Source organism: Anoplopoma fimbria, chromosome 15 (genome assembly GCF_027596085.1).
Source record: "Anoplopoma fimbria isolate UVic2021 breed Golden Eagle Sablefish chromosome 15, Afim_UVic_2022, whole genome shotgun sequence".
Lineage (NCBI taxonomy): Eukaryota > Metazoa > Chordata > Actinopteri > Perciformes > Anoplopomatidae > Anoplopoma > Anoplopoma fimbria.
In genome coordinates, this window is record NC_072463.1 from 19,318,782 (window position 1) to 19,343,410 (window position 24,629).

Here is a 24,629-nt window from a genome sequence, read left to right on the forward strand (position 1 = left end):
ACAATTTATCAAATTGTCCCAACATAATCAGTGACACTGTAAATATATACTGAAATATTAAAAAATACCAGTATTTTCCCTTCAAATGGATGCTCTTATGCAGAATATTTCATACTATACTGTATTTGTATCAATATGCACAGTTTGAGTTCTTGAGCATAATAAAATTGCTCAAATCTAATAATTAATGTATATTGATTTAAAAATATGCCAGTATCCTCCCCTGAACTGAGGCTCTAACACCCAAAATGTAAAAAATGTAACACATGCATTTTTACTCTGTAGGTATTTTCTCACCTTTTGAAATGGCTTTTTTATTTTAAAGGGCTAATACATGTCGCCCTGATGTCCGAAACTGCTTACTAGGTCAAGATTGTAACTCAATGCAATCAAAGCCTTTTCACATGTGCCATTGCCATTTGTCAAATGTGTGAATACAGCTGCAGCTTTGATGTTTTCACATTTCGTCTACTGCATTTTCTGTCCTGCAAAATCTCAGTGGAAAATATTGAGTAACGATTCCATAAATTAAATAACAAAATTTACCAAACCCTTCTGGTCTAGCCCACAACCCTTACTCAAACTACATGACAAACTTGCTAAACAATTTCAGCGTTTACAAACATTGTGAAGGATTCAAGAGTAAACTTTGTTTATTATAAGTTTAATAGTTTTTATCCTCAGGATATTTTCCCTTTTTAATTACTGTAGCTAAATCAATATGCCATCATATCTTCATTGTATTTCTGGAAAACTTGTAATGTACTGTGACAAATAAAATGCTGTTTGTGAAATGTTCCTTTGTGTCAGCATTGGATGGGAGCTATTTTACGTGTCATAAGCTATAATGTCATGAAAAACTTTTTTTTGTAAATGTGATAATAGAGGAATCTGCACTTGCAATTTGGGGAATGATGAGTTGCTTTGCTTCATGTATTGACATGGTGATCGATAGAGACAAAGCTAGAGCTAAAACCCTACTGCATTTTTATAATGTGTTCCAAGTATGTGATTCATTTTCTTGTTCTAAGTATTTTGTGATCATGTCCATGCATTTCTGAATAAAATGTGGTGAATTGAATGTCCAAAGGAATTGAGTAATGCAGCTTTCTGTAGGGTTTGTTTCAAAGAAAACCAAAATTTTGGCCCTCAGTAGTTGCCAAATTCAGTATCATACATTGTCACAAATCCTGTGTCCTTATAGTTCATCCTTCTTGCACTCTTCACTTTGAATCAGTTTAACTGTGTCCGCAGGTCTCACCATCATCCACGCATACTTGCACAATCGCTCCTTGTTGCAGTCCTTCTGCCAGTAGATGACATTCCTGCGATTGAGGTTGGCACCAGCACAGGCGTCGTACCACCAACCTCCTCCTGGCACCCCCTGAAACTCCAGCTTAGCACAATTTTGGAAGTAGTTGTCATTGTCTCTGTCTTTAGTGGTGAATCTCTGGTTGTCATGCAGGTAGTTCTCTGTGTCCAGGGTCAGAGCATCTACAGCTGTGCCCTGGAACAACCCCAGCCTCAGCCTGTATGCTGACGATTCATCCTCCACCAAGAACGGATCATACTCCCCCGTCTTCGTGATGGCGTCTCGGTCTACTAGCTTTACTCCCAGTTTAAAGCGCCCGGGGCCGCGGGTGAGCTGATGAAGGTATTCGTTCCCGAGCCAGTGATCACCGGTTACAGCCCCAAAGCCATCCTTGTATTCAGCCCAGGTACGATCGAAATCCACGCTGCTATTGACGGTGATATGCTGCACCACGGTCCAGCCTCCCTCCTGCATGGCACAGTAGGCCACGATGGGGGAGTCACCTGGTTTGATCAGGTACACACCGTCTCTGGCCTGGCCCGAAGACGTCATCAGCATTTCATGGCAGTCTCTGGGCAGCACTGTTGGGTAAATTAACATATCAGGCAGAACCTTGAGGGAGATATGTCCAGATTTCTATTCATTTGTTGCTGCAGTTCACAAACTTGAGTGGAAACAATCTGTACAGCAGAAACATTTTTTTATTTTGTATTTTTATGTTACATTATGCAGACATGAAAACATAATCATAGGTATTTCCATTGAAATTCAATAATCATAAAGAAATCACAACATTTTTCTCATTTAAAGGACTAGTTTGACATTTTGCTTTCTTGTCAAGAGTTAGATAAGAAGAGCAGTCTTCTCATCCAACTCTGCAAGAAAATAAATAACATACTATTGATTTATTACCACTCTGTGTACACGTTGAAAACATCCAACTTTAGCACTCCCAGTGGTACTTTTACATGACATTGATGGCAACAGCGCAACAACACTGTTTCTCAATGTCTTCCAGGTAAACATGTTGATCAATTGCAAAACTATTACAACTGCTTGTCTGACAAACTGTCTTACTAAGATACACAAATCAATCAATATAAGATCATCAATGAGTCACTGAGCAATTTCGTTCTATGGGCTGGAATTTGACCCACAGGAGAATCCACACTGATAATCTGAGATAAAGGTAATTTAAAATTTAAGAGCAACCACAGGATTGTTTCACACACTGAACCACGATCGAAAGCTCCAGTTTAGAGGATTCTGCATAAGTTATGGGCAAACAGAATATTGAGATCAAACAAGCAAAAAGAAAAGTCAAAATGAAAGTGAAAGTCACACTTATACATACCTCTCATCCCACGGTTCAGGACCAAGTTGTGCTCATCCGGGGGAAGGAGATTCAGGTTCTCAGCTTGGAGATGCTCCATGTCAACTCCAGTCACACTGAGCAGCAGCAGGGCCACTACCAGCAGCCAGCATATTCCACACTTCATCCTTCACTTTCCTTTGTTGTCAGACAACAGCAGTGTTTAGTTTAAAATACAATACTGAATTCAGTGAACACAATAAACAACACACAAAAACATTGCTGGTCTAAAGAAAGTGTTACCTTCAGTGAAGACTCCTGTATGAGGCTGCAGTGAATAGATATGTAGGTCGCTGTATGCAAATCCTCTCCCGCGCTCAGGCTGTAGTTGTGTATACTTTTCTGAATGAAAAGCACCAGAACGCTAACAGAGCTGTCTACTGCTGAGAGTTCACTGAATTGCGGGTCCTTTCACACAGCCTTCTCCTGCCCAGTCACAGCTGGACTTCAGCCTCAGGTTCGCATCTCTATGACAAACACCAACAAGCCACTTATCTGTGTCAAGTGAGATAAACTCTCATGTAAAAGGAGCTTTGTAAACCCATATCTCTGACCTACCCAAATCACGTCAAGACTGAATGAGGCTGAAGTCCAGATGAGACTGAATTGTAGGGGTTCAAATGAAATGTGTTGCTGCAGATATGGGAGTGTATTTAAGCCTACTTTAACCTGAGGTAAAGCCCAGGGTTGGGTTAAATTACAGCACGTACAGTTTGGAAACATATTAGTGTTGTCGTCTCCCACAGAATTAGTTGATTACAACCTTTGTTTTGGTAGTAAGAAATATAAATACCAACCAGAAACTTTTAAATTGAAAATATAAATTTTATTCATCATCATTGGTGCAATCAAAGATAAAAGCGACACATGAAAGCCTCTAAGTTTCTGTGATATAACTGAAACTGCACAATGATAAAACTCCTCTTGTTGGTCATTATTACAACATCCTAGTATAGTTCAATGAACAATGACATCAAGTCAAATTTGCCACATGATTACATTTATATTGCACATTCTCAGTATTTCAACTCTTCAGGTTCATCGGCCAGCCCAAAAATACATCATGATCTACAGATATCGCCTAAGGACAAGTACAGTACAAGCTAAAACCAACTCCTCTGTGGAAACAACTTCAGCTCCAATCAAAGGATTTTACTAAGGATTCAATACACTTTTGGGAAGCTGCCACCAGAGAAAGATCCTTTATCCGGCTCTTTGTTGCTGTCAGGTAAGTTGAGACAGGAAGGAGTCAATGACCTAAGGGAGAAAAATTAGAAAATGCAAAACCAACAATGGCAGTGGCAAAGATTTATTCAAACATGCAGCACTGACCTTTGCCATGTCCGCAGCAGGTCCGGGAACAGATTTTAGTAAAGATTCCTGATGCCATAACTCCGTCAACTGCTGATTAAAGGCCTGGAAATTTCTGTATCAAAGTTGAATAAATACTTTAGCACAATGGCTGTGTATATTGAAGTAAACAGTTGGCAAAATGTAAAAAAAGTGGCAAATTCTGCCAAGTATTAAGCCATGCTGTATGCTTCATATTTTGTTGACTGTGACAAGAACAATTTAATTAAATATATGCAGTATTTATCTGACTGAATTATCATACAGCTCATGAAACAACACTTACTTATCCATCAGAAGTTCAGTTGATCCACTATAGCCACTTGTTTTTAGGTCCGCCCACCAGTTTTTCAAAACTGAATTTATCCACTTTAAGCCAACTATAAGATACCTGTGAGAATAAAAGGAAATACTCGTTTATTAGTATATTTGTAATTATCCAGCCACATAATGTCTGTTTCTCTATGTGCACAATGCATTTCATTCAATAATAATTCAACTGCACTGCAAAAACAAAACACTACATTGCAGTAGGAATACTCACTCTTCATATGGATGGGTGAGGACCTTCTTAACTAAAGGAAAGAGGTCAACACAACAGCCAATGGTGACCCTGGGAGAGTCCTCATCAATGCTGCAGAGAAAATCTAATCAAATTAACATATACTCCACTTGTGGACAGTGTGGCTCAGACGTTTGCAAATGTCAAATCACTCACCTTTTGCTAATCAGCGGGAGAAAATCAACAAACACACCGACGTCTTGAATTCTGTACAAAAACAGTGATGTGCTTTTGAAATTCTAGAAAAATACTGTGTGTCACATTTCTGAAACAGACTACACCTAACATACCTCAGAAAGTACGTCAACAGCTCTCCAACATTTCTCTGCCACAATGTTAGGGATACTTTCAGTCTCAGATTTCTTCCAAAGAGCACATCAGTCAATGTGCTGTGATCCATGGTAAGCTGAAACACATTGTTTGGTTCAGATTATCACACACAGTTATTTATAGAAAAACCCACAACACAAGAAAAATGTTAATATAGTCTGAGCTATAATAATGTTTCTGACCTCAGTGAGTGAACAGTAGTCGGTTTGTTCAGAACCAGTTCTCCCAGTCTTGGGGTTATTATTGACTTTTAGTGGGAACTCCCAAGGGTCCATGTCAAATATCTCCTGTTGCATGTCCTGCATGCGCTTAATCTCATTCTCCTTGTTAGCAGCATCATAAATTTTCCCAACCCCGGGCTGCTTCCTCCGAGTCACTGTCAGATGATGGGTCTTCCTCTTACAGGACACTACCCGCTTCACTCTACCTGGGTTGTTGCCAGAGCGACTTACTGGATACCTGGGCAGGTGAAATGTTGAAACATTCATTTGAAAACCAAACCACATCATGCACTTGCTATAAAGTCGCCACAAAACATGCAATGACCTACCTCTTTATGTTGAACTCCTCATTTTTATCGTTACCCATCTGTATATGAAAATACATTTGGCATGGTGACAAATAACACGTTTATAAGCAGCAAAAGAGGTCCAGTGTACAGATATACATGTGTGTATTATAATGCATCTACCAGCTCACATCTTTTGTGTCTCTCCCCCGAGTATAGGTCACTCTGTACTGGGCTGCATCCTGTTGTAAGTCATGTTCAAGATTTTGGTACTCTCCATCCTCGCTGTTGGAGTCCATTATATCTAGAGAAAAAGACGCCTTAATCAGTTTTAATACATTTTTTGACGTAATTAACTACCTACAAGCACACAAAGACAGATATCATTGTGGTAAAGTCAACCCAGTAAGATAATCACAATATGGTTTATGCCTTTAAACCATTATTCATTTTCAAACATATACATATATATATATATATATATATATATATATATATATATATATATATATATATATATATATATATATTATATTTGTTTTTGTCTTTAGTTGTTTAATAAAAGAAAACATTTTCATCCTCCAGTTTGTCATGCCCTCCAGGCTAAATCATATCAAAACACAATTTCCCACAAGCCACTTGGGCATGGTATTCTTCTGTGCAATGACGTATTAAGGAACTGCTCCTGGGCAAACAGCTGAGTGGTGTTGTGTTTTGTTTGTGAGGGTTTTAAGTTAGTCATTTAAAATGTAGCTTACTTATTCGGGCCAATCTGTGTTTGAGCCTCATTCAGTATCTTTAAACTGCACGTGTTGTTCATAGACAAAATAAAAAGGCTTTTTTATTGCGAGTATCTTTAAACGAGTCACTGTCCGGAGTAACACCAGTCAACAAGAGGTAAATGAGAATATACCTGATAACAGATAGGTCACATTAAGTAACGTTGAATAGAAACGGTTTAACATTTCAACCAGTAGTCTATGAACCTTCACAGCCAAATATAACCGCGTTACAACACTGAAACTAATAGCTTATCCTTTAAAGGCGTAAAGTTAACTCACCTTGTTATCCATTCCTATGCAGAGGCCATATAGTTATTCATTCCCTTTGATTAGGCTACTGCAGCTAGTTAACACCCGATTTTCAACTACAAACACCGCCCTGTATCAGAGAATAAAGCGTCCTATTCATTATGCAGTCCGTGCAAAGTGCACCCCCTAGCGGCTATTAATATATTAATGGTGCAGATTACAAAACCAAACATTTCTTTAAAGCGTTGGTCTAGATTTGTGGTTTCATGTCATCCCAATTAACTGATCTCATATCAGTGAAAGACACACTCAACTAAAGATGCATGAAGCATAGCTATTAAATGAGATCAACCGGTATGGTGTTTTGGCTCAAATGAACAAAGCTTTTCTTTCCTCTGGCAGTGCCTTGACTCCGATCAGTGATGCATAGGAGCAGTTTGCCTTAGAGCTTTATTGATCTACAACAAGCTGTGGCTTGTGAGATAATCTCCGCTGTACCTGGGCTCACTTCCCTGAATGCACAATGAAAAACATCAGCTGCTTTTGTTGACACATCATCTCTCTGCTAAGCTGTTCTCGCTGACTCTGTTGTTTCACTTCTGCAGTCTCAGCATTCGGGGTTGACTGATTCAGAGGTCATCATCATAATCAGAGACCAAAACATGGCCTGTGTGTGTGTGTGTGTGTGTGTGTGTGTGTGTGTGTGTGTGTGTGTGTGTGTGTGTGTGCCGCTGACACCGAGTGCTGTGTGAACCGACACTGAGGTCAGGTATGATGATGACTGCTAAACAGACAGATTGAGCCACTTGGTTTAAAATAGTGTCAGTATCATGGGATGTTTGGCATGAAAGCTTTGAACATCATGTGATTACAGTGACCAGATTGTTTTATTTTCTGGGTGTGTTGGTTTGCTTCTTTAACCAGGTTGATGTTGTTTTCGCAGTCCAGTGTTAAGATGGTGACTGTTCACACTGCCTGTGCCTTGCTAAGCCTTGCCCCCCTGTTGGCGCTTGGTGTTCCTCCCACGTGGACCCAGCCAGAACAAGTGCACCTCTCTTATCCAGGTAAGTGTTTGAACTGTTTCCATCAGATTTATGTGTTTTCATTTAGGGATACGATTTTCCGCTGAGTAGTACAAACCAGTATATCCAGGTCAAATGGATTGAAGATTTACAGGTGTTTTGTACAAATAACTCAATAATATAATGACCGAAAGCATTGGTAAAGTTGGGCAGTTCAGATTCACTTTAAGTGATCTTGAATTGACTTTAAAAAAAAGTCTTTAATTTTCCTGCAATACAGTTAACTTAATGCCTGTAGGCCTTGATAAAATGTTATGGGTTTATTTAATGCAACCGCAACATTTCCTGCTGAAGTGCCCTGTTGCTCTAAAACGCTACCTGTGCACTCAATGTAAGTAATTTAGGTTAAAGGCACAAGATAATTGCCTTAACTGCCTTACATACATAGTAGCTGATGTTACTCTTGGTTCACACAGAGTCCATGCAGCATAAATGTTCTTCTGTTCACTCCTCATGACGATGAAACGTGGTAGTCATTAAATGCGTTGACGTCTTGATGAAATGAATACCTGGCTAGTCGTCAGCTTATTTCAGCTCTCTGATGGTTATATCTTGCCAGCGGAAGGATCAGAAGCGCAGCGATTGTGCAAAGTCAGGTTTTTCATAAGCATCTCTTGGCTTTCATTGATGCATCAGTAAGTGAATCCAGCTGTCCTGTCAGGTCAATCTGCATCATGATTCCAATTATTAGGCTTTTTTTCACAGGAGTACCAGGTTCTATGGTGGTGACCTGGACTACCTTTAATAAGACAGAGAGCAAGGTGGAGTATGGTCTCCTCGGGGGTCGGCTCTTTGAGATGAGCGCCAAAGGGGACACTACTCTGTTTGTGGACTCAGGCGAGGAGAACAGGAAGCTGTACATCCACAGGGTCACTCTCACAGACCTCAAACCTGCTGCTACTTATGGTGGGTGAAGCTTTACTATTACTGACTTTCTCTCACAACATAGCTTATGTTAAAACGTTTTTCTCACCCTGGGTAATTTCAGTCTACCACTGTGGGAGTGATGAGGGCTGGAGCGATGTGTTCTCCTTCACTGCTCTGAACGACAGCACTAGCTTCAGTCCCAGGTTTGCTCTGTACGGTGACATGGGCAATGAGAACCCTCAGTCTCTGGCCCGACTGCAAAAGGAGACACAACTTGGCATGTACGATGCCATCCTGCACATAGGTAAGCTCTACACTCACAACAATTTGACCTCTGAAAGCAGTAGAGAGGCATTGTTTTATCAGCTGTTTTCTCAGGAATAAGTAATCCACCTGGCAAAGCTTGCAACAAATTACACTGAAATAAATCATATCCATTAAACTAGATGAGCCATTCCAACAGAAATGTCTAATGAAGAGGTAATATACCATGTCGGTAATTACTGTAATCACCATAATAATACCTATTTGTCATTTGTATGCTTTGCTTTTGAACCATATGAGTTGGATGCCGGTCATTTGCTCGCTCCATCACTTGTGGGGAGTAGAATCTAAACAGATAATGGGTCTGAGTTGTGCCAAAACTTGTTCGCCTAAAAATCTGACTGAATCTCTGGCTCTCTAGCTTGGATAATAAAAGATAATGAAAGAACAGTATAATTCTTCTCTGCCTTTTGTTGGCTTTTGAATTAAACACCACATTAAACACTGTTTTACAGCCACTTTAGAAGTTTACAGAGAATATAATTCTTTGATTGCCTCATAAAGCGAGATCAGACTTTGGCTTGAAGCCGATCATAGTCCATTAGTTATATATTTAAGGTCTAGCTTGATATTTTAGGAAATGTTAGATGAGAAGATTGATACCATTCCCATGACTGCACACTAAATATAAAGTTAGAGCCCAAAGCTGGTTAGCTTTACTTAGCATGAAGAAAAAAACCTGCTACTAGCATCTCTAAAGTTCAGTAAATGATACATTCCAGCATTTAACTCCGAAAAACCACAAATTGTCATTTATCCATTTCAGTTTTTCCACGGATTAGACAAACAATATACAGTGTGTTAAATGATGAGCTTTAAGGGTGCTGGCTAGCAGATACTATGTGAACTTCCTGTAACTTCATATTTAGCGCACATACATGAGAGTGAAATAAATTTCATCTTACTCTCTGCAGAAAGCTGTTAAGCGTATTTCCTTAAATGTTGGACTATTCCTTTAAATGCATTATCCCTATGATAGAGTTGTAAGCACAGCTTTCTGGGGGAAACTCATTTTGGCACAGTACACCTAAGACATACTAATTGGTATTGCTGTGGGAGATTAATCATCCTACTAAACACTTTCATTCACATTTTTTTTTATGTTTTACAGGTGACTTTGCCTACGATATGCATGAGGTATTTTACTCTTCTGTCTTTGCAATATCATAAACTCTTATAACAATTGTGCCCAGTTAAGGTCGCTGACATCAAATTTCTTTCATCAATAGTGTATATTCTTAAAGCCACTCTTCTATTCCTCTAATTCCACAATGACAGATGAGATAAGCCACTTTACCTTTTCCGCTGCCCCATCTCAAGACTCACCACTGTTTATTATGAGTGGATATGAAGGCTCTCAGCTGCGGTTGAGACTCACAGCTTATGATTAGCATTACTCTGAAATGCCTTAAGCCTGCGGTGAAAGACGAGAGTCAGGGTCATGTCGCCCAAGTATTTCTTAAATAAAATCAGCGTCATTCAAAACCCAGAATCCTAAGCCTCAATAGCATATTTGCTCATCTGAAAACCACCCAACTGTCATATGTGATATTAGGCATAACTTTGTCTTGGATGCTAAAATCAATTTTCCTGAAATTAGTTTTTGCATTATTCATGCCTCTCTTTTCAAATAGGGAAAAATGCTAAATGCAATCAGCAGACTGCTGCACAGATTAATAACCCTAATTGTTCCAAGCTGTATTTTTTAGCTGGAATGTGCAAGTAATTCCTGTGGCTTCGACGATATTATAAATAGAAGAACAGAGAAAGCTAATTTTGTCTGAAAGGCTGTTAATGTTAGTGGCAGGTGAAAGCCATCATGACAGCAATTAACCGCAATGTGTTTTTAAAAGCTCCATTGCCAGTGTTAGTATATCTAAGACAAAAATGCAAGTATTTCAGTAAGGTTTGTTTGATTGGCTATATCATAGAACTAGAATAGGAGTAGAACGGACATTCCCATTCAAATCAAAGCAGCACGATGGTCAGAGTGGCGGCCTTTTTTTATCTACCGTTGCCTTTGTGACCATTGAAGTGGGCTAACTTCCATGTAAATTAAACTGACTTTTTGCAAGTTGCCGACTCACTAAGATGAGGTTTTGCAGTGAAGTAGTAACGTAACAGAGGGTAGAGAGCCAAAGTAAATAAGCAAAATGTAACAACTTAATGCTTCATTGAGAGAAGCACAAGCTAACTATCTGCTCCCGGCGAGCTGCAACAACACTTTATGGTCCCACTGACGTGTGTTGTCATCATAAATTTATAGGGCCTGTACTTTCCTACAGATGTCTGGAAAATAGAGCAATCATAGTAATCAGTGAATGGAAGAAAATGAAACATTGTTGTCAGAGAGGAAAATATTTGGCGTCATGTGTAACAGCTGAATGTCACTGCTCCAGGACAATGCCAGGATCGGAGATGAGTTCATGAGGCAGATTCAGTCCATCGCAGCCTACGTGCCCTACATGACCTGTCCAGGCAACCACGAATCTACATAGTAGGTGGAAGTTAATTTCTAAATTTCTTTTTGGATGTTTTACTATATGAACTGACTGTTGAGTGTAGAATTGTTTCTTCAAGGGCCATTGTGTTGGATTTACTGGCATCTTGTGGTGTGGTTGAAGATTGCAACCTATTGATTACCCTTCCTCCCACCTCTCCCTTTCCAAGACTGCGATAACGTGAGCTGCCACGTGCAAAACTGTGGTAATGCGGTTCACCTCGCTCATAGGCCATCCTTAACATAATAAAACTAGTTTAGGACCAACGGAAGTCACTGCTGGCGATACCACAGCTTTTGCACTATGTAGCCAGCTTACAGCAGTTTAACAAGGAGGACTATGGTGGCCTTCAGGTGACATAAAAACGCAAAAGGCCCTCTCTAAAGCAGGTGTTTGGTCTGTTTGTTCTGTACTGAAGAAACATGGGGAGCAACATGGCAGACTCTAAAGAGGACATGCTCCCTATGTAAATATGAAGGGCTCATTCTAGGCTAATAAAACAAAGCAATACAGCTGATTATCTCTAATGAAAACATAATAATGAATGTTATTTCTGCTAATAGATGCCCTAAAATTGTACTCACAGCACCTAACAGTGGCATTCATAGTCAGTAAGACAACATGGAAGCTGTGTGACTGTCTCCTGTCTGTCTTCTGCTTTCAATTAGCTAATGTTTTCCTTTTTGTTTACATTTTATGCCACATTCTGCTTAGGGGCAAAAGTATGATTAATGGGTTTTGGGCAAAAATAGCAGTACATCCATAATGGTGAGGGAAGCTTGCCAGACACCTCATGACAAATTGCATTCAGAACTGGCTACTGTAAGTGTGTGCGTGCATGTTTCTTTTTGTGTGTGTGGAGGGTTGAACCTCTGAAAAACAACCTTTCTGGTGAGCCGCAGATTTTCCACAATAAAGAACACACTTTGGTCTGCTGAAAACACTGTACCGTTTGAACAGATGAGAGCTATTTTGGTCTTTAAAGGCTGGTGCGGCTTCAGGAACCACCAACATCTAAACAAGGCAAAGCTCTCCAAAGCAAACCTTTATCCGACTGGAAATCATCAGCTCACTATCTGTTTTTCAGTTTCCAGAGATGGCCTTTTCTGTCTGCGTTTTTAACTCATCATCACTGAACGCGTTGCTCACATTAAATGTCTGGGAAACTTTCTGGACTGAGAGACAGTACAGTGAGGAGAGAACGATGCTGAAACTTAAGTGTGTGAAAACAAATTTAGAGCTAAAACAAAAAGTTGATTTTTTTGATCAAACAATTAAAATAATTTCTGTTGATTTTTTTATGTAATTGTAATTTTTCAAGCATAAATCCTAAACATCTGCTGGTTCAAGCTTCTTAAATGTGAGGATTTGATGTGTTTTACAACACAATATACATTACAATATAATACATCTTTATTGTGCACCAGGGTGAAAATTTGTCTCAAATGATAGTAATTTGAATATCTTTCAATTTTGAAAGTCTGTCAGCCAGACAAAATTGTGTTGGCCGTTTTTCCACTATTTCATTACTTTCAATTGGTTGATTAAGAGAACAATCTGCAGATTAATTATATAATTATATAATAATAATAATTTGTTGCAGCCCCAAACAAATAGTAACAGCCTTGTTGTCCACTGATATTGTGACATATTTATATATCGCTTCTGGGTCCCTTTAGCTTTTTTATAAAATCCCACAATGCAAATAATCCTCAGGGTGGTTTATATTGTTAACCTACGAGGGATTGAATTGTAGCCTATCATGTTGTTTTGTTGAAGATGATACAAGATGATAAAAGAAATGTAAAATGTAAAGAGAGCAAAACTTTCAGAAGCCACAGATGCTTTTCATCCCGAGGATTAGCAGTTAATGTATCCCGAAATTCCAAGCACATCTGCTGGACTCAGTTGTGTGTGTTTATGCATTTTGAAACGTTTAGAGCAGCCTGATCTTACACCATAATATTTACTTGCCGCTGCTGTACTGAGACAGTCCTCGCCTAGCCTTGCCATGTGAAATGTGACTACTGCCTGGTCTTTATTAAGGAGCTGCTAACAGTAGTCTCTTTTTCTTGGCTTGGCATCCTGATGTCAAGAAAGAGCTCGCTGCATTGCATAACCAGAAATCCAGCTCCCCTCTCTCCCTCCACTATACGTTAAAAGTTTGCTTTGGTCTGTGGTGTTGTTAAGAATCCAAATATTCCCAGCAGCTGGCCCCTGCTTTTTCTTCCTCGCTGTCTGGTGTGCTCCCTCTCACTATTCTCCTCCGTTCATCTCTCTTTCCAACCTCAAAACCTAATGGGTAAAAGGCAATTGAAACACTGCTGACCGCAAAAGTTTTCAGTCAGCATTCCAGCAGGATGAGAACAGTGGATCCACAGAGGATGCTAAAGCCCCAATCAAGACTGTCTTTGTTCACCAAGCACAATATGCTTCATCGGGCCCTCGGAGGGATGACCGTTGCTGTCTTGTGATGGAAGTTGGTCACTTCCCTTCGTGAAGACTGCAGCTGGTTGCTTTAATTCTGCCTAGATTAAGCCTAGATTAAGCTTAATCAGATGATTAAAGGGTAGATTTGATGGGGGCTGGGAGGGAGTCTTGTTGGGTCAGTTTAAGAGTCAGGTTGTTCACATTGACTTTGACAGCCACCAGATTTTAATCTCAATCTTGTTTGAATGGAAAAGCAAACACACATGGAAACAAGCGTGCTTTTGGTTGCAGAGGAAGATTCACATGTAATGTTGGACTCCAAAAGTTTATCATGTTTGTATCAGATTTTCCACGATTCAGCCCGCAGCACGAGAGGCTTTAAAGCTTGCAGTGGACTTTATTTCTACAGACGTATCATTTCCCTCAGGGTGTGCCTGATTATATCACCAATTTCTAGAGCGTATGTATATTATTTAACTGGATACAGAATGTGTTGTATATTTCTACTAACTGCTTTCCCGGATCCTTGTAGATTGTTGCTGGTACATGTTCCAGCCACAAGATGGGAGTATGAACCCATTCTATGATTGTGTTTGGTTCATTACCATGACTGAGAACTTCAAATAACATAGGAATAGATCTCACTCTTTATCTCTGTTTTAGCTATCACGGCTTGTGTAGTTGGATTAGAATATACTGTAAATTTCAGTTGATGCATTGTTGTAAATGCAATGATGCTCGTTATAAATACTTTCCTAGTAATCAAGAGTTAAATGTGAGATTCAAGCTACTTGATTTGCGGTTATAATCGTATGATCACAGGGCAGAAATTGGCGCAAAATGCTTGATTTATCACACTGGCCTTGGCAATTTAATCCTGACCTCTGTGTCTCATTAGTTTTAAATTGAATCATATTAGTAAAGGTCTCTGTGATCCTTCTTTTGTGTCCCGGTCCCTAGCCTTTGACCTCTGAACCCACTGGTTTCTACTTACCACTAACCATACATTAAGACGTCCAGAATACTGCACTTTTCTCTTCCTTATGTAAGATAAGAAAACAATCATTCTCACCTCACCTCGCTTAGTAAATGGCCCTTTGAGAAGATTGGCTCCTGCTTTCATCCTGAAATTAAAAACCGTGACAAGTGACTGGCAGATTGGCATGAGGGAGAGCTTTCCATGAAAGAGTTTTTCCCTTTTTGCACCGTGCTCCCATTGTGATACTTGGAGAGTGTCGGTTTAGCGTGCGTGATTGTGAACCCTTGGATGTGTTTCATTATTTCTTGATGATTTCGTCGTCTGGTGCCGTGCAAAGAGTCTACAAATTAGTTCTGGAGATTATGGTAGCAGTGAAAAATAACTGCAAGTATGATACTGTACCTGCATCAAGTAGGAACTACCACATGTCAGAGCTGAAACCACTGTGGTGCCTAAGTTGTGAATCCTCTAAAGGCTGCCGGATCTAAAAATACTCTGTTCTTTAAAGAAGAACATGTTTTTAGAGGGGTATATTTAGAGAACTATTTTGTTGATTGACAGGTGTAGTGCGCTCAGCCATGATGGCTCCGACTTGCTCAACCCATCTCGGCTCCACCCCATGTTGCCCAGATTTGATTATCTGCCCAAGATCCTAAGCTTCAAAACCTCCCATCAGAAACATATATGGTGAGGTCACAGAATCTACGTCCTTTTTTTTCTACAGCCTTTAATTTGGAGAGTCAGCCACTGATATGGTGGCGGCAGAAAAGTGTACGGTGTCTCAGAATAGCTAAAGTTTGGAGCAGATGTCACCACCACAGCTTGATGGTCATCTTTATCCGATGATTTACCACCCAGTGTTTTCTACTAGGTTGAACCGTATATAGAAAAGTGACATAAAACAAAAGAATTGCACCAAAGCCAGGCAGTTTTTAAGAATTGCTGGTTAATTATATTTCATCATAAAGCTAAAAATTGTGTTTGCGCCACAAAATAAGAGAGAGCAGGAGTCTGTATGTTTTGTGCTGTTTCTTGCATATTCAAAGAACCTTGATTGTACGATCAGTCTTTCTAACCTTTTTCTTGACTTGTTTGTTCGCAGTAACTTCTCCAACTACAGGAATCGCTTCAGCATGCCAGGCCAGACTGAGAGCCTGTGGTACAGGTAAGGGAAAACAGAATATGTCGGCTTTATGGAATAACAAAATATTTTACTTAGTCAATCGTTGCTTTAGTTAAGGAGGACTTTGGCGTGCTTAACTAGCAGTTTTGGTTTGTAGATAAAAAAAAATGAAAGCTAGCTGCGGGGACAGAGCACGGAAAGAGAAATCATTTATTTTCCTACCAGGGCCCCACGTGAAGGTTTACCAAACCTCCTACTGTATTTAAGTAAGCATTAACGAGCTGTAAGAGACAGCCAAGAGGAATTGGCAGCAGAGGAGCGCTCTACTATCTCAGGAACATGTGGACTACACAAAGGAGCTATACATCTAACTAGGTGACTCATAGTCCACTACAGACCTCCTTCTCTCAGACAGTAAGATAATACCTTGCTAGACCGCAGGCCAGCTGCCCACTGATCAGTCCCTCGGAGCATCCAGGCCTGCTGGATGAGAGCCGGTTAGGACCGAGGGAAGGCAACCTAAAATCCCACGACTGCTACTGGAAACTGTGCGGTTCATAACATGTAGCACACATGTACAGAACACATGCTTTTCCATTAAAGCTGCAGGAGGAACACGTAAGCACTCATATTACAGCAAGGAGGTCATTCCCCTAAGTAGATCTGGCACTGCATTCTGCGGCAAATTGTCAGAGACGAAACATTGCCTGGATTTGAGAGTATTTTTCACACTTATCTGGCGTTTAAAGTGAGGCCTGTTCCTGCTTATCCACTGACATTCAGCATGCTTTCTCCACTGGGTCGAGGCCGTGTATCATTTTAATGATGTGTGTCCGCAGCTGGAACCTGGGGTCAGCGCACATCATCTCCCTCTCCACTGAGGTTTATTTCTATCTCGAATTCGGCCAGGAGCTGATCTTCAAGCAGTATGAGTGGCTGACGAAAGACCTTGAGGTTAATGAGCACACTAGTAGCATGTGTACATGATGACTAAGTGTTCTCCTTTGTTCCCACTCTTACTCTTGGCCTCTCTTTTTTCCATTTTAGTGTAGTGTAGTGGTTGTAGTCCATAACACACATACTGATTCCACATTCTGTTCCAATACAAAATTGTTCTCCTATCTCAGTGTGACACGCATTGACCTTTGCATGTTTTCAACACTTCCTTCTCCAAACCTAGGAGGCCAACAAGCCAGAGAACCGAGCAGTGCGTCCATGGATCATCACCATGGGACACAGACCCATGTACTGCTCCGATGACGACCAGGACGACTGTACTCAGTTTGACTCCTATGTATGTAAACCAAAGAATCCTATAGACTTTTCCATTGCCATTCTGTTGCTAGGGAAACAGCTGTAGTCCAAGTTTACTTCCTATTAGCTACTGCATGAATACACATTGCAACAACAATATTAATGCATACACTTTTTCTAATGTATGTTGTTACCAAAACTACTGATTCCTTCACACTGCCATAAAGAGTATCTGTGTAAAGATTTTCAGGTCAACTCTTACTGACTGGTTGTTTTTCTAAGAAACAGGAAGTAAAGAGGCTCCTGTTTGGTCTCAAGTGTGGAAATTCCTGTTGTAATGACTAAGCTGCATTCCTGATGGCAGACATTTTATTAGCAAAGCCTAACTATAGATGTTTTATTTATTACGACTATGTACCAAAATAGATATCATTACCCCAAACTTTATGATTTCCTACAAAGCACTCAATGTTTATTTTGCAGTGTGTTCTTTAGAGAGCAGCACATCTGTGTCGGTGAAGGTTTAATTTTAGCATCATAAATGTATTTGTAGGATTTGTTTTCTGCTGAATTGCTCGAAACTTTAATTACCCCTGGTAGCAGACGTGTTGCACGTGTTTCAGGCTGGCCGGTCCGAATCGCAGCCCGTAAGCCAATTCACGGTATTCTGTTATAATCACTGTTATTGGGACCAAATACTTTCCACTTAGACTTACTTCCCTCAGCACTTGGCACTGTTTAGACTGCGGCTGGCACATGCATGAAGGGGCTCTATCAGGTAGTGTTTCAGGTAGCAGGTAGTGTTTCATACGCTAATGCCAGTTCATGCTGACATTATTCCTCTCTGTTCTATCTCAGGTCCGACTGGGACGGAATGACACCAAACCGCCAGCTCCAGGTCTAGAGGATCTATTTTACCGCTATGGTACAGTCTCTATTTGACAACCAGCTGTGTGCTGCTAATGGATGTTTAAGATTACAAATTTGCACGCTCAGACGGACTTAATGTCCCAACAGTTGCAGAGAGCAGAGTAATCCAAACATCCTTTATTAAAAAAGCAGGCCTTTGGTCTGGCTGATATCCCACCAGCACATTTGCAAACGTTTTTCCTGTGTTATATGTCCCAGGATTTTGTTTGTTTCATTTAATTATTTAACTCATGGTGGTTGAACTTTGAAAGTGATTTTAAGGAACATTGGATTACACAGCAGAATGTGAAAACAAAAATGAGCTGGGCAGTTATTTTTTTCTATGGAAGGTTGCTGACTATCACTAAATATTTTTTACAGGAGTGGATGTGGAGTTGTGGGCACATGAGCACACATATGAGAGGCTTTGGCCTGTCTACGGTGACAAGGTCAGCTCCTGCTTTCTTAATTCACCACATGCTTGCATCTATAGTCTTTGTTTTGGATCACTGAAAGAGACTTTTTATGTTTTTCTCTTTAGGTGTACAATGGAAGCAAAGAGCAGCCTTATGTGAACCCAAAAGCTCCAGTTCACATCATCACAGGCTCTGCTGTGAGTACTTTCACATCACTGTTAACGTTTCCCCACACAGATCAATACATAAATTGACAGCAGCATATACAAAAACAATGCTGTGTATTGTTCGCTGTCCTTTCTGTGCAGCAGTTGGTCTGCCACATGAATTTAGTACCAGCTGTTCCTCTGGTTAAGTGTTTTCTGATGTGGTGAGCGGTGCATGCTTCATCATCCAACCACAGAGGGATTAGTCATCAACATATCAAAATGCGGCCAGACTCACACCGAGGGCTCAGCCACAGTAGTGAATGTTATACAGGGCTTCCTGGACAAAGCCGGAGAAAGGCACGCAACTCATCACTAAGGGATTCAGTTCAAATGTGTTGATTCCTCTGCAGGGCTGCAGAGAGAAGACCGACAAGTTCAATCCAAACCCCAAAGAGTGGAGCGCTTTCCGCAGCACGGACTACGGCTACACCCGCATGCAAGTAGTCAATGCCACCCACCTTTACTTGGAGCAGGTATCCGATGACCAGGTGAGCACACATGGAGGAACATGCACACAAGTAGAGCAAAGGTGAAAGGATACATCTAAAGGTCAAAGAGCGTTGCCTCAAGTCATAACATAACAAAGACTTTTCTGTGTTCCAGTATGGGAAGGTGATCGACAGCATTTGGGTGGAGAAGGAAAAGCATGGCTTCTCTGCCTGGTTCTGAATACTTCCATGAAATTTGAACTTCAGAAAAGCACATATTTTGCTGCGTCACAACCAATCATGCACTGTTGATGGAAATGTTCATTCCTATTCATTCAGCTTTTCAAATTAAGATGTCGTGAATCCTTTATACATTTTCCACTACGTTTCTTCCAATCAGACGACCACTTTAGGACAATGATTTACTGTGAATGTATAAATGAAACTTGCGTTTGATTCTTTTTTTTTAATGATCTCTTTATTTGTCCTTCCTCCAAAACCATCATCACTGTAGTCTAACTTGAGTTTTTTTGGTTTAACTTGTCAACGCCAGCTAGATGTACTGTAGGTCTCTTCATTGCCGCCTGAATAATCTATTGACAGTAGACACAGACAGCATGAATCTGGCAGACACCAGACCCCATTCCCTTCAGAGCATTTTTCATTACAAAACCTGGAAATGCATTTAGAAAGATCAAGTCTCCTTTCTATTAGTCTATGAAGATCCTGCCTTGGAGAATCCTTTCAGGATATTGGAACCTCATTTTATTGTCCATCTGTGTGGCTGTCAGGACCTGACACGAAAAGACACATGGAAGTCTACGCCTACACAAAAGAACTGTGATGTAACTCAGGGATGTTTGTGGCTTGGACACATGCAAAGTGAGAAGGCGCTTTCTGCAAATGACTGTTGCTCACGCCATGACTCTCACCACTATGTTGGTGTTAATTCCTTCAAACAGCATGCTGCCTCTGATGAGTATTGGCGGACAACCAGGGCAGATCTGCATGCATTTGTGTTTTTACTATTCAAGCTGTCTGTTAGTGCCAGAGTGTAATTATGTACTTGCACAATTCTGTGGACACAAAAAAAAAATCAATGATCCGTTAACACTACACACATGAGTTAACATAAAACACGTTATTTGGCAGACGTTTTTATCCAAAGCACATGCAGTACTATGAGAGGATATATGTTAAACAAACATGGAAACACTGCAGGGAAAATGCTATTTTTTTACCCCAATGAAGGACCAAAAACAATCTCACACGTGGTCAAGATGTGTCACAACTAGCTGAAGCAATATGAAGCCCAGAGTTCTAGTAAAGGCAGTACAAAAGTAGTCAGGCGTCAGTGGCATGTGTGTAAATCTAACCGAGGATTTGTTGAACGTCTCTCTAAAGTCGATACCCCGCAGCGCAGTGGGGTCTGGCAGACGGAGACACAAGCGCACAGTGATCACACTTCACACTCACATGGTCTTGGTGTGCTTACTTACTGCTACTGCCACTAACACAGCCTTATGATTGTGAAAGTATCTTTGTAGAGAAGGCCCCGCACCACTGAGTTCCTAACCTTTGATCTGCTTAAGCTACACTCTGTATATTGATGTCTCCCACTGAGTGTCAGGAGTGAGGAAGTGGAGACTGCAGAGACCAGCGGGGGACTGGGGGAGCAGAGTATGTGCTGCCAGGCCGTAGACTACATCGAGTCATTGTAATTATTTACAATTGTCAGCAACCACATTTATGGTCTAATAAAGTCAGTCAGGTATGTACAATGTATATTGCGAAAATGGAAGGACGAAAAGTTCTTGCCTTAAATAACAAGCATCGCACATCACGTTCCTCATCATTGAGGTCATGTGATTTCCTAGAAAACGAAAAAAATGCCATTGATCGCAATCCAGGAAAAAAAGAGCAAGGAGAAAATAACATGTCACTTCAGATCGCATGCCTGTTGCTGAATCATTAAGTGTTTATTACCGTCTATGATAGAGGAACGGCAGGTTTGTGGTTGTGTGGTGAAGGCCTTTTGTTGACAGAAATTGATTCCTGCCACTAACGAGGTTACAGATTTTCTAGCACTTCCTCGTCTACTCCATGTTGGCCAATTTATTTCTCTCAACCAAGGGCTTTGGCAGGTCAGAAGTCAGATCTTCTTTCTTGATGAAGGGGCTGCACTTGATCACAGGGTTAAACTGGGGGAGACTGAGGACATGTGTAATGAAGTCAAGGCCCTCAGATGCTGGATCTCTGGGATTTTTCATCAATCCAGAAGCTCAGTGTTCTTCCAGAACCGGAGCGCCACTATTAAGCAGCCTCAGACCACCACCAAGACAAACAGCCAAGTACAGTGTGCTCAGGAACATCACAGCACAGTCTTGCCATAATTCCACTCTCAATATCAACACCACAATGACTTACAGGGCTTCAGAATATGGCATCAACAGGAACACAGCATGGAGGCTGTGAACACACCATATTGCCAAAGTAAACCTGAGGTTAAATGTAAACCAGCTGAACAAAACGGGTTAGGATATATTACTGTTTTGCCTTTTTTGTGAGTTTTTCTTATGCAGCCAAATGGGACCACAAACTGTATTTCATATTTCAACCCTGTTTTGTGCAATACCTTAAATAGAACTTTGAAATAAAATGAAAAACAATTTAATCATTGACTTAAGTTGTGGTTTTGTCGTAATGCTTTTATTTCTGTTATGAGACACTACAGCTGTTACAACAGAGTCAAATCTCGACCGGGAGCCGCCATGTTGAGCTAGAAGTAGTTGCTCTGTGTAACAACATTCAGCTTCACAAAGGTTAAGAAACACCAGGACCCAAGTCAAAAAGGTCAATGAAGTCGAGCAGTTATCAGATGACAGTGAAACGGGTTCCCTGCGGAGGCCACGAGACCGCCAGAAGTGACGTCATCTTTACTCAAATGCCTCGGTAAGCTACGTTTGCTCCTTCTAGCTTTTTACTGTGGTCTGTTCATCTCAACTATTTTACTAAAAGAAAAATGTCGAGTTCTTAATCACTTAACTTTCCTGTTGCGAACATAAAATATAATTCAATGATATGTCAAGAATATATATTTTTTAAGTTTTCTTAATTCTTAAAGTATTTGCAACATGATTGTGTGAACTAAATGTGTTTAAAGTTTGTATGTTGAATGTTTGTGTTCATGTGCTGTGTTACTTACTCAAGGTTTAGCTTAGTTGATTCTATTCTATGCTCATGTCTGACAGTTATATTGTATCAATAGTGTTTATGCTAAGCATATTTAGTTAAAATTCTAATATAATGTAAGATTTTTTGAAGTTAAACCAGAGAGTAACACATCATTTTCAATATGAATTCAGTCAGCGCTTACTTTGTTTTAGTATGATGTTTTACTAGATTTGACAAACAAGTTGAAATATGAAGAAAAGCAGAACGGAGACTATAAGCCTGTTTGTAAATGCAGGTCTTGACTTTTATTGAGTGAGGAGATCCGGTGAGGAAGATCCAACGATTCCAGTAGATGATGAACCTCCCGGCTTAAATTCCAGGAATCTGGATCTCCATTGCCACTGACACCGGATGAACTATCTGCTTTGTAGTGCGGTAGGACCATACCAGTCACCCAGACTTTTTCCTTCTCTGCATTTCATTTACTACATCCAAGAAGCATCAGCAAATACTATGCAGCAGTAAATGTTGCTGCAGGTTTATTTATTTTCAACATATATTTTAATAAAAAGAGCAAAACTTTTGCACTCCAGTAGGACGACAGGTGCGTAGGAGAATACCTTAAGTAGACAATATAGAACAAAAACTCTTAGTCACTAAAATACATTTATACGCAAGTGAAGAAGCCAGTGTGCGGGAGTTTTTGTTCTAACATATATTTTAATGAAACAGGCAGGTACACTGAACTAGAGTGTGTTTTTACCCGCAACCACCAGAAGCCCTCATCCCATGTCATGTTTCTTTTCATATGCAAGCAGATGTATGAAAAAGTTCTTGTTCCTTGAAAAGAAGTCCTGGGACTGATAATATCAGGAACTTCTTGATGTAAACTAAAGTTGACCTTGACTAATTTTACCTGGTCATCAGACACTGACTTGGAAGTTAATTGAAACTGAGGAGAAATCCCACATAAGAACAAATATGCATAGTGACTTAAGGGGATCACCAAACTAAGCTTCTTCAAAGGACAATTTTCTTTATTTATAGGAACCAGTTTTAAATTTTTCATATCCATAAAAATGTTGCATTTATTTTACTTTTAATAGGCAAACTAAAGGTTGCAGTTAAATGAATTCACCTGTGTTGTCGTGTTTATGGTTATTGCTCTCAAAACGTAGCTCCTTCCAAAGCTAGAGCGACGTGTACTTACAAAGGAGTGGGTTATATAAACATGATAGCGTCCACGCTGAAACAGGGTTTTGTTTTTATACTTTGCACAAAGTATGTGAGGAAAATACAAAACACATTTTCTCCATTAGGGGTACAATGAAATAGATAAGGCTGGGCATTTGATGAAAGCAGCATCATTTTTCTGGGGTTATGTGAGGCTCAAGGCGTGGGTCAAAATAACACTGAAAGGGAAGTTTTAGAATACTAACTCATAAACCGCTATTGGCGGTCAAACAGCAAATGTCCTGTCTCCACACAGTATAGCAAGGAGAAACGTCCACTTTCATGTGCACAGTTTTGATTGATCACCTTAAACAGATGTACCGTTGGTTGAATTCAGACCAAAATATAGCAGATGCTGTTCATGATACACTGAATCCTACAGTTGACCCCCCTTGTTAACCTTTAGCCTCAGCTGAATAATTAAAACAATGATTCCCAACCAATAACCCAGGTGGTGCTTCTGCAGTATTTGTGAAGTAGCCACATTCAGTTAATAGAACTAAAATAGTTAGAAAAATAAGTAAATAAATGGTTGAAACAGCTTAAAGAAATGCCTTAGATAGATGATAACTAAAAGTAATTATCAAAGGTTGAAATATTCTCACTCCAATTGGTAGATTGCAAACTTGACCAAAACAACCTAAATATTGACTGTTCAGTTATGTGAAAAAAATATGAACGATATCCATTAATATATAATCATTGTTGATGTTTAGGATCAGTCTGTATAGTAGTATGATTCATCATTCACCCAACAAATATAGTACACAGTGTGTGATTATTTACAGATGGAAAATTTCCCATGCAGTTCTGAACACACAGTCATCCATCCTGATAAGTAGTGCTCCAATTTATCAGGAAGACATTAGGTTAACTACTCTTGTTTAGTCAAGCAAGAAGAACTCAGCAGAAGACCCATCATCATCATCCTGCAATGTAACAGTGGAAGGACTTGGCCCCTATTTTTTGTGTCTCCTCATATCTTCTCATTTCAAGTCATCAATCGCCCCCACAGAAGAACGTCAGAATACACAGGTACTGTTGTTCTGCATACAGGCAAGGCTGTTCTTAAAGGCTATGGCAGGCCAACTTGAGACTCCTCTCAGTCTGCAGGAAGTGCTAGCTTTGTGCCAGGGGCAGAGATTCAAATTGTTAACTTTTGAGGCTCAACACTTGAGGGGCCTTAAGAGCCGGATGACAACAGGGGTGTGCTACCACATCGGCTGCTGTTGGCA

General features: G+C 40.2%; 3 protein-coding genes across 8 annotated transcripts in view; 1 reads left to right on the forward strand and 2 right to left on the reverse strand.

Moving 5' to 3' along the window:
- Positions 1 to 39: 39 nt before the first annotated feature.
- zgc:194887 (uncharacterized protein LOC571819 homolog) lies at positions 40 to 3,158 on the reverse strand. Its single transcript, XM_054614498.1, has 3 exons — positions 2,928 to 3,158; positions 2,667 to 2,822; positions 40 to 1,893 (listed from the first exon to the last, which is right to left on the reverse strand). The coding sequence occupies exons 2-3, from the start codon at positions 2,809 to 2,811 to the stop codon at positions 1,199 to 1,201; spliced, it is 840 nt and encodes a 279-aa protein (XP_054470473.1). The 5' UTR covers positions 2,812 to 2,822; positions 2,928 to 3,158; the 3' UTR covers positions 40 to 1,198.
- Positions 3,159 to 3,520: 362 nt separating this feature from the next.
- LOC129103619 (KATNB1-like protein 1) overlaps positions 3,521 to 24,629 on the reverse strand; it is a 50,714-nt gene continuing 29,605 nt past the window's right edge. Inside the window, exons 1-10 of one of the 3 annotated variants that reach the window (XM_054614169.1) lie at positions 6,496 to 6,720; positions 5,626 to 5,738; positions 5,477 to 5,514; positions 5,109 to 5,385; positions 4,887 to 5,002; positions 4,753 to 4,803; positions 4,579 to 4,668; positions 4,321 to 4,425; positions 4,017 to 4,110; positions 3,521 to 3,941 (exon numbers count right to left, since the gene is read on the reverse strand). In XM_054614169.1, the coding sequence (XP_054470144.1) occupies positions 3,909 to 3,941; positions 4,017 to 4,110; positions 4,321 to 4,425; positions 4,579 to 4,668; positions 4,753 to 4,803; positions 4,887 to 5,002; positions 5,109 to 5,385; positions 5,477 to 5,514; positions 5,626 to 5,733 (912 nt within the window). In that variant the 5' untranslated portion in view covers positions 5,734 to 5,738; positions 6,496 to 6,720 and the 3' untranslated portion in view covers positions 3,521 to 3,908. Of the gene's footprint in view, positions 3,942 to 4,016; positions 4,111 to 4,320; positions 4,426 to 4,578; positions 4,669 to 4,752; positions 4,804 to 4,886; positions 5,003 to 5,108; positions 5,386 to 5,476; positions 5,515 to 5,625; positions 5,755 to 6,495; positions 6,721 to 24,629 lie in introns of those variants that run through there. The other 2 variants (XM_054614168.1, XM_054614170.1) reach the window with 2 other exon arrangements.
- On the forward strand, positions 6,133 to 21,661 carry acp7 (acid phosphatase 7, tartrate resistant (putative)). 4 transcript variants are annotated; one of them, XM_054614165.1, is made up of 14 exons: positions 6,133 to 6,331; positions 7,390 to 7,529; positions 8,253 to 8,453; positions 8,536 to 8,718; positions 9,850 to 9,875; positions 11,138 to 11,235; positions 15,751 to 15,813; positions 16,611 to 16,725; positions 16,952 to 17,065; positions 17,884 to 17,950; positions 18,316 to 18,383; positions 18,476 to 18,547; positions 18,910 to 19,047; positions 19,163 to 21,661. In XM_054614165.1, the coding sequence occupies exons 2-14, from the start codon at positions 7,394 to 7,396 to the stop codon at positions 19,226 to 19,228; spliced, it is 1,347 nt and encodes a 448-aa protein (XP_054470140.1). In that variant the 5' UTR covers positions 6,133 to 6,331; positions 7,390 to 7,393; the 3' UTR covers positions 19,229 to 21,661. The 4 variants fall into 4 exon arrangements, with proteins under 4 accessions (XP_054470140.1, XP_054470141.1, XP_054470142.1 ...); XM_054614166.1 differs by having other exon boundaries at positions 7,409 to 7,529; XM_054614167.1 differs by lacking the exon at positions 6,133 to 6,331 and adding an exon at positions 7,143 to 7,234 and having other exon boundaries at positions 7,409 to 7,529.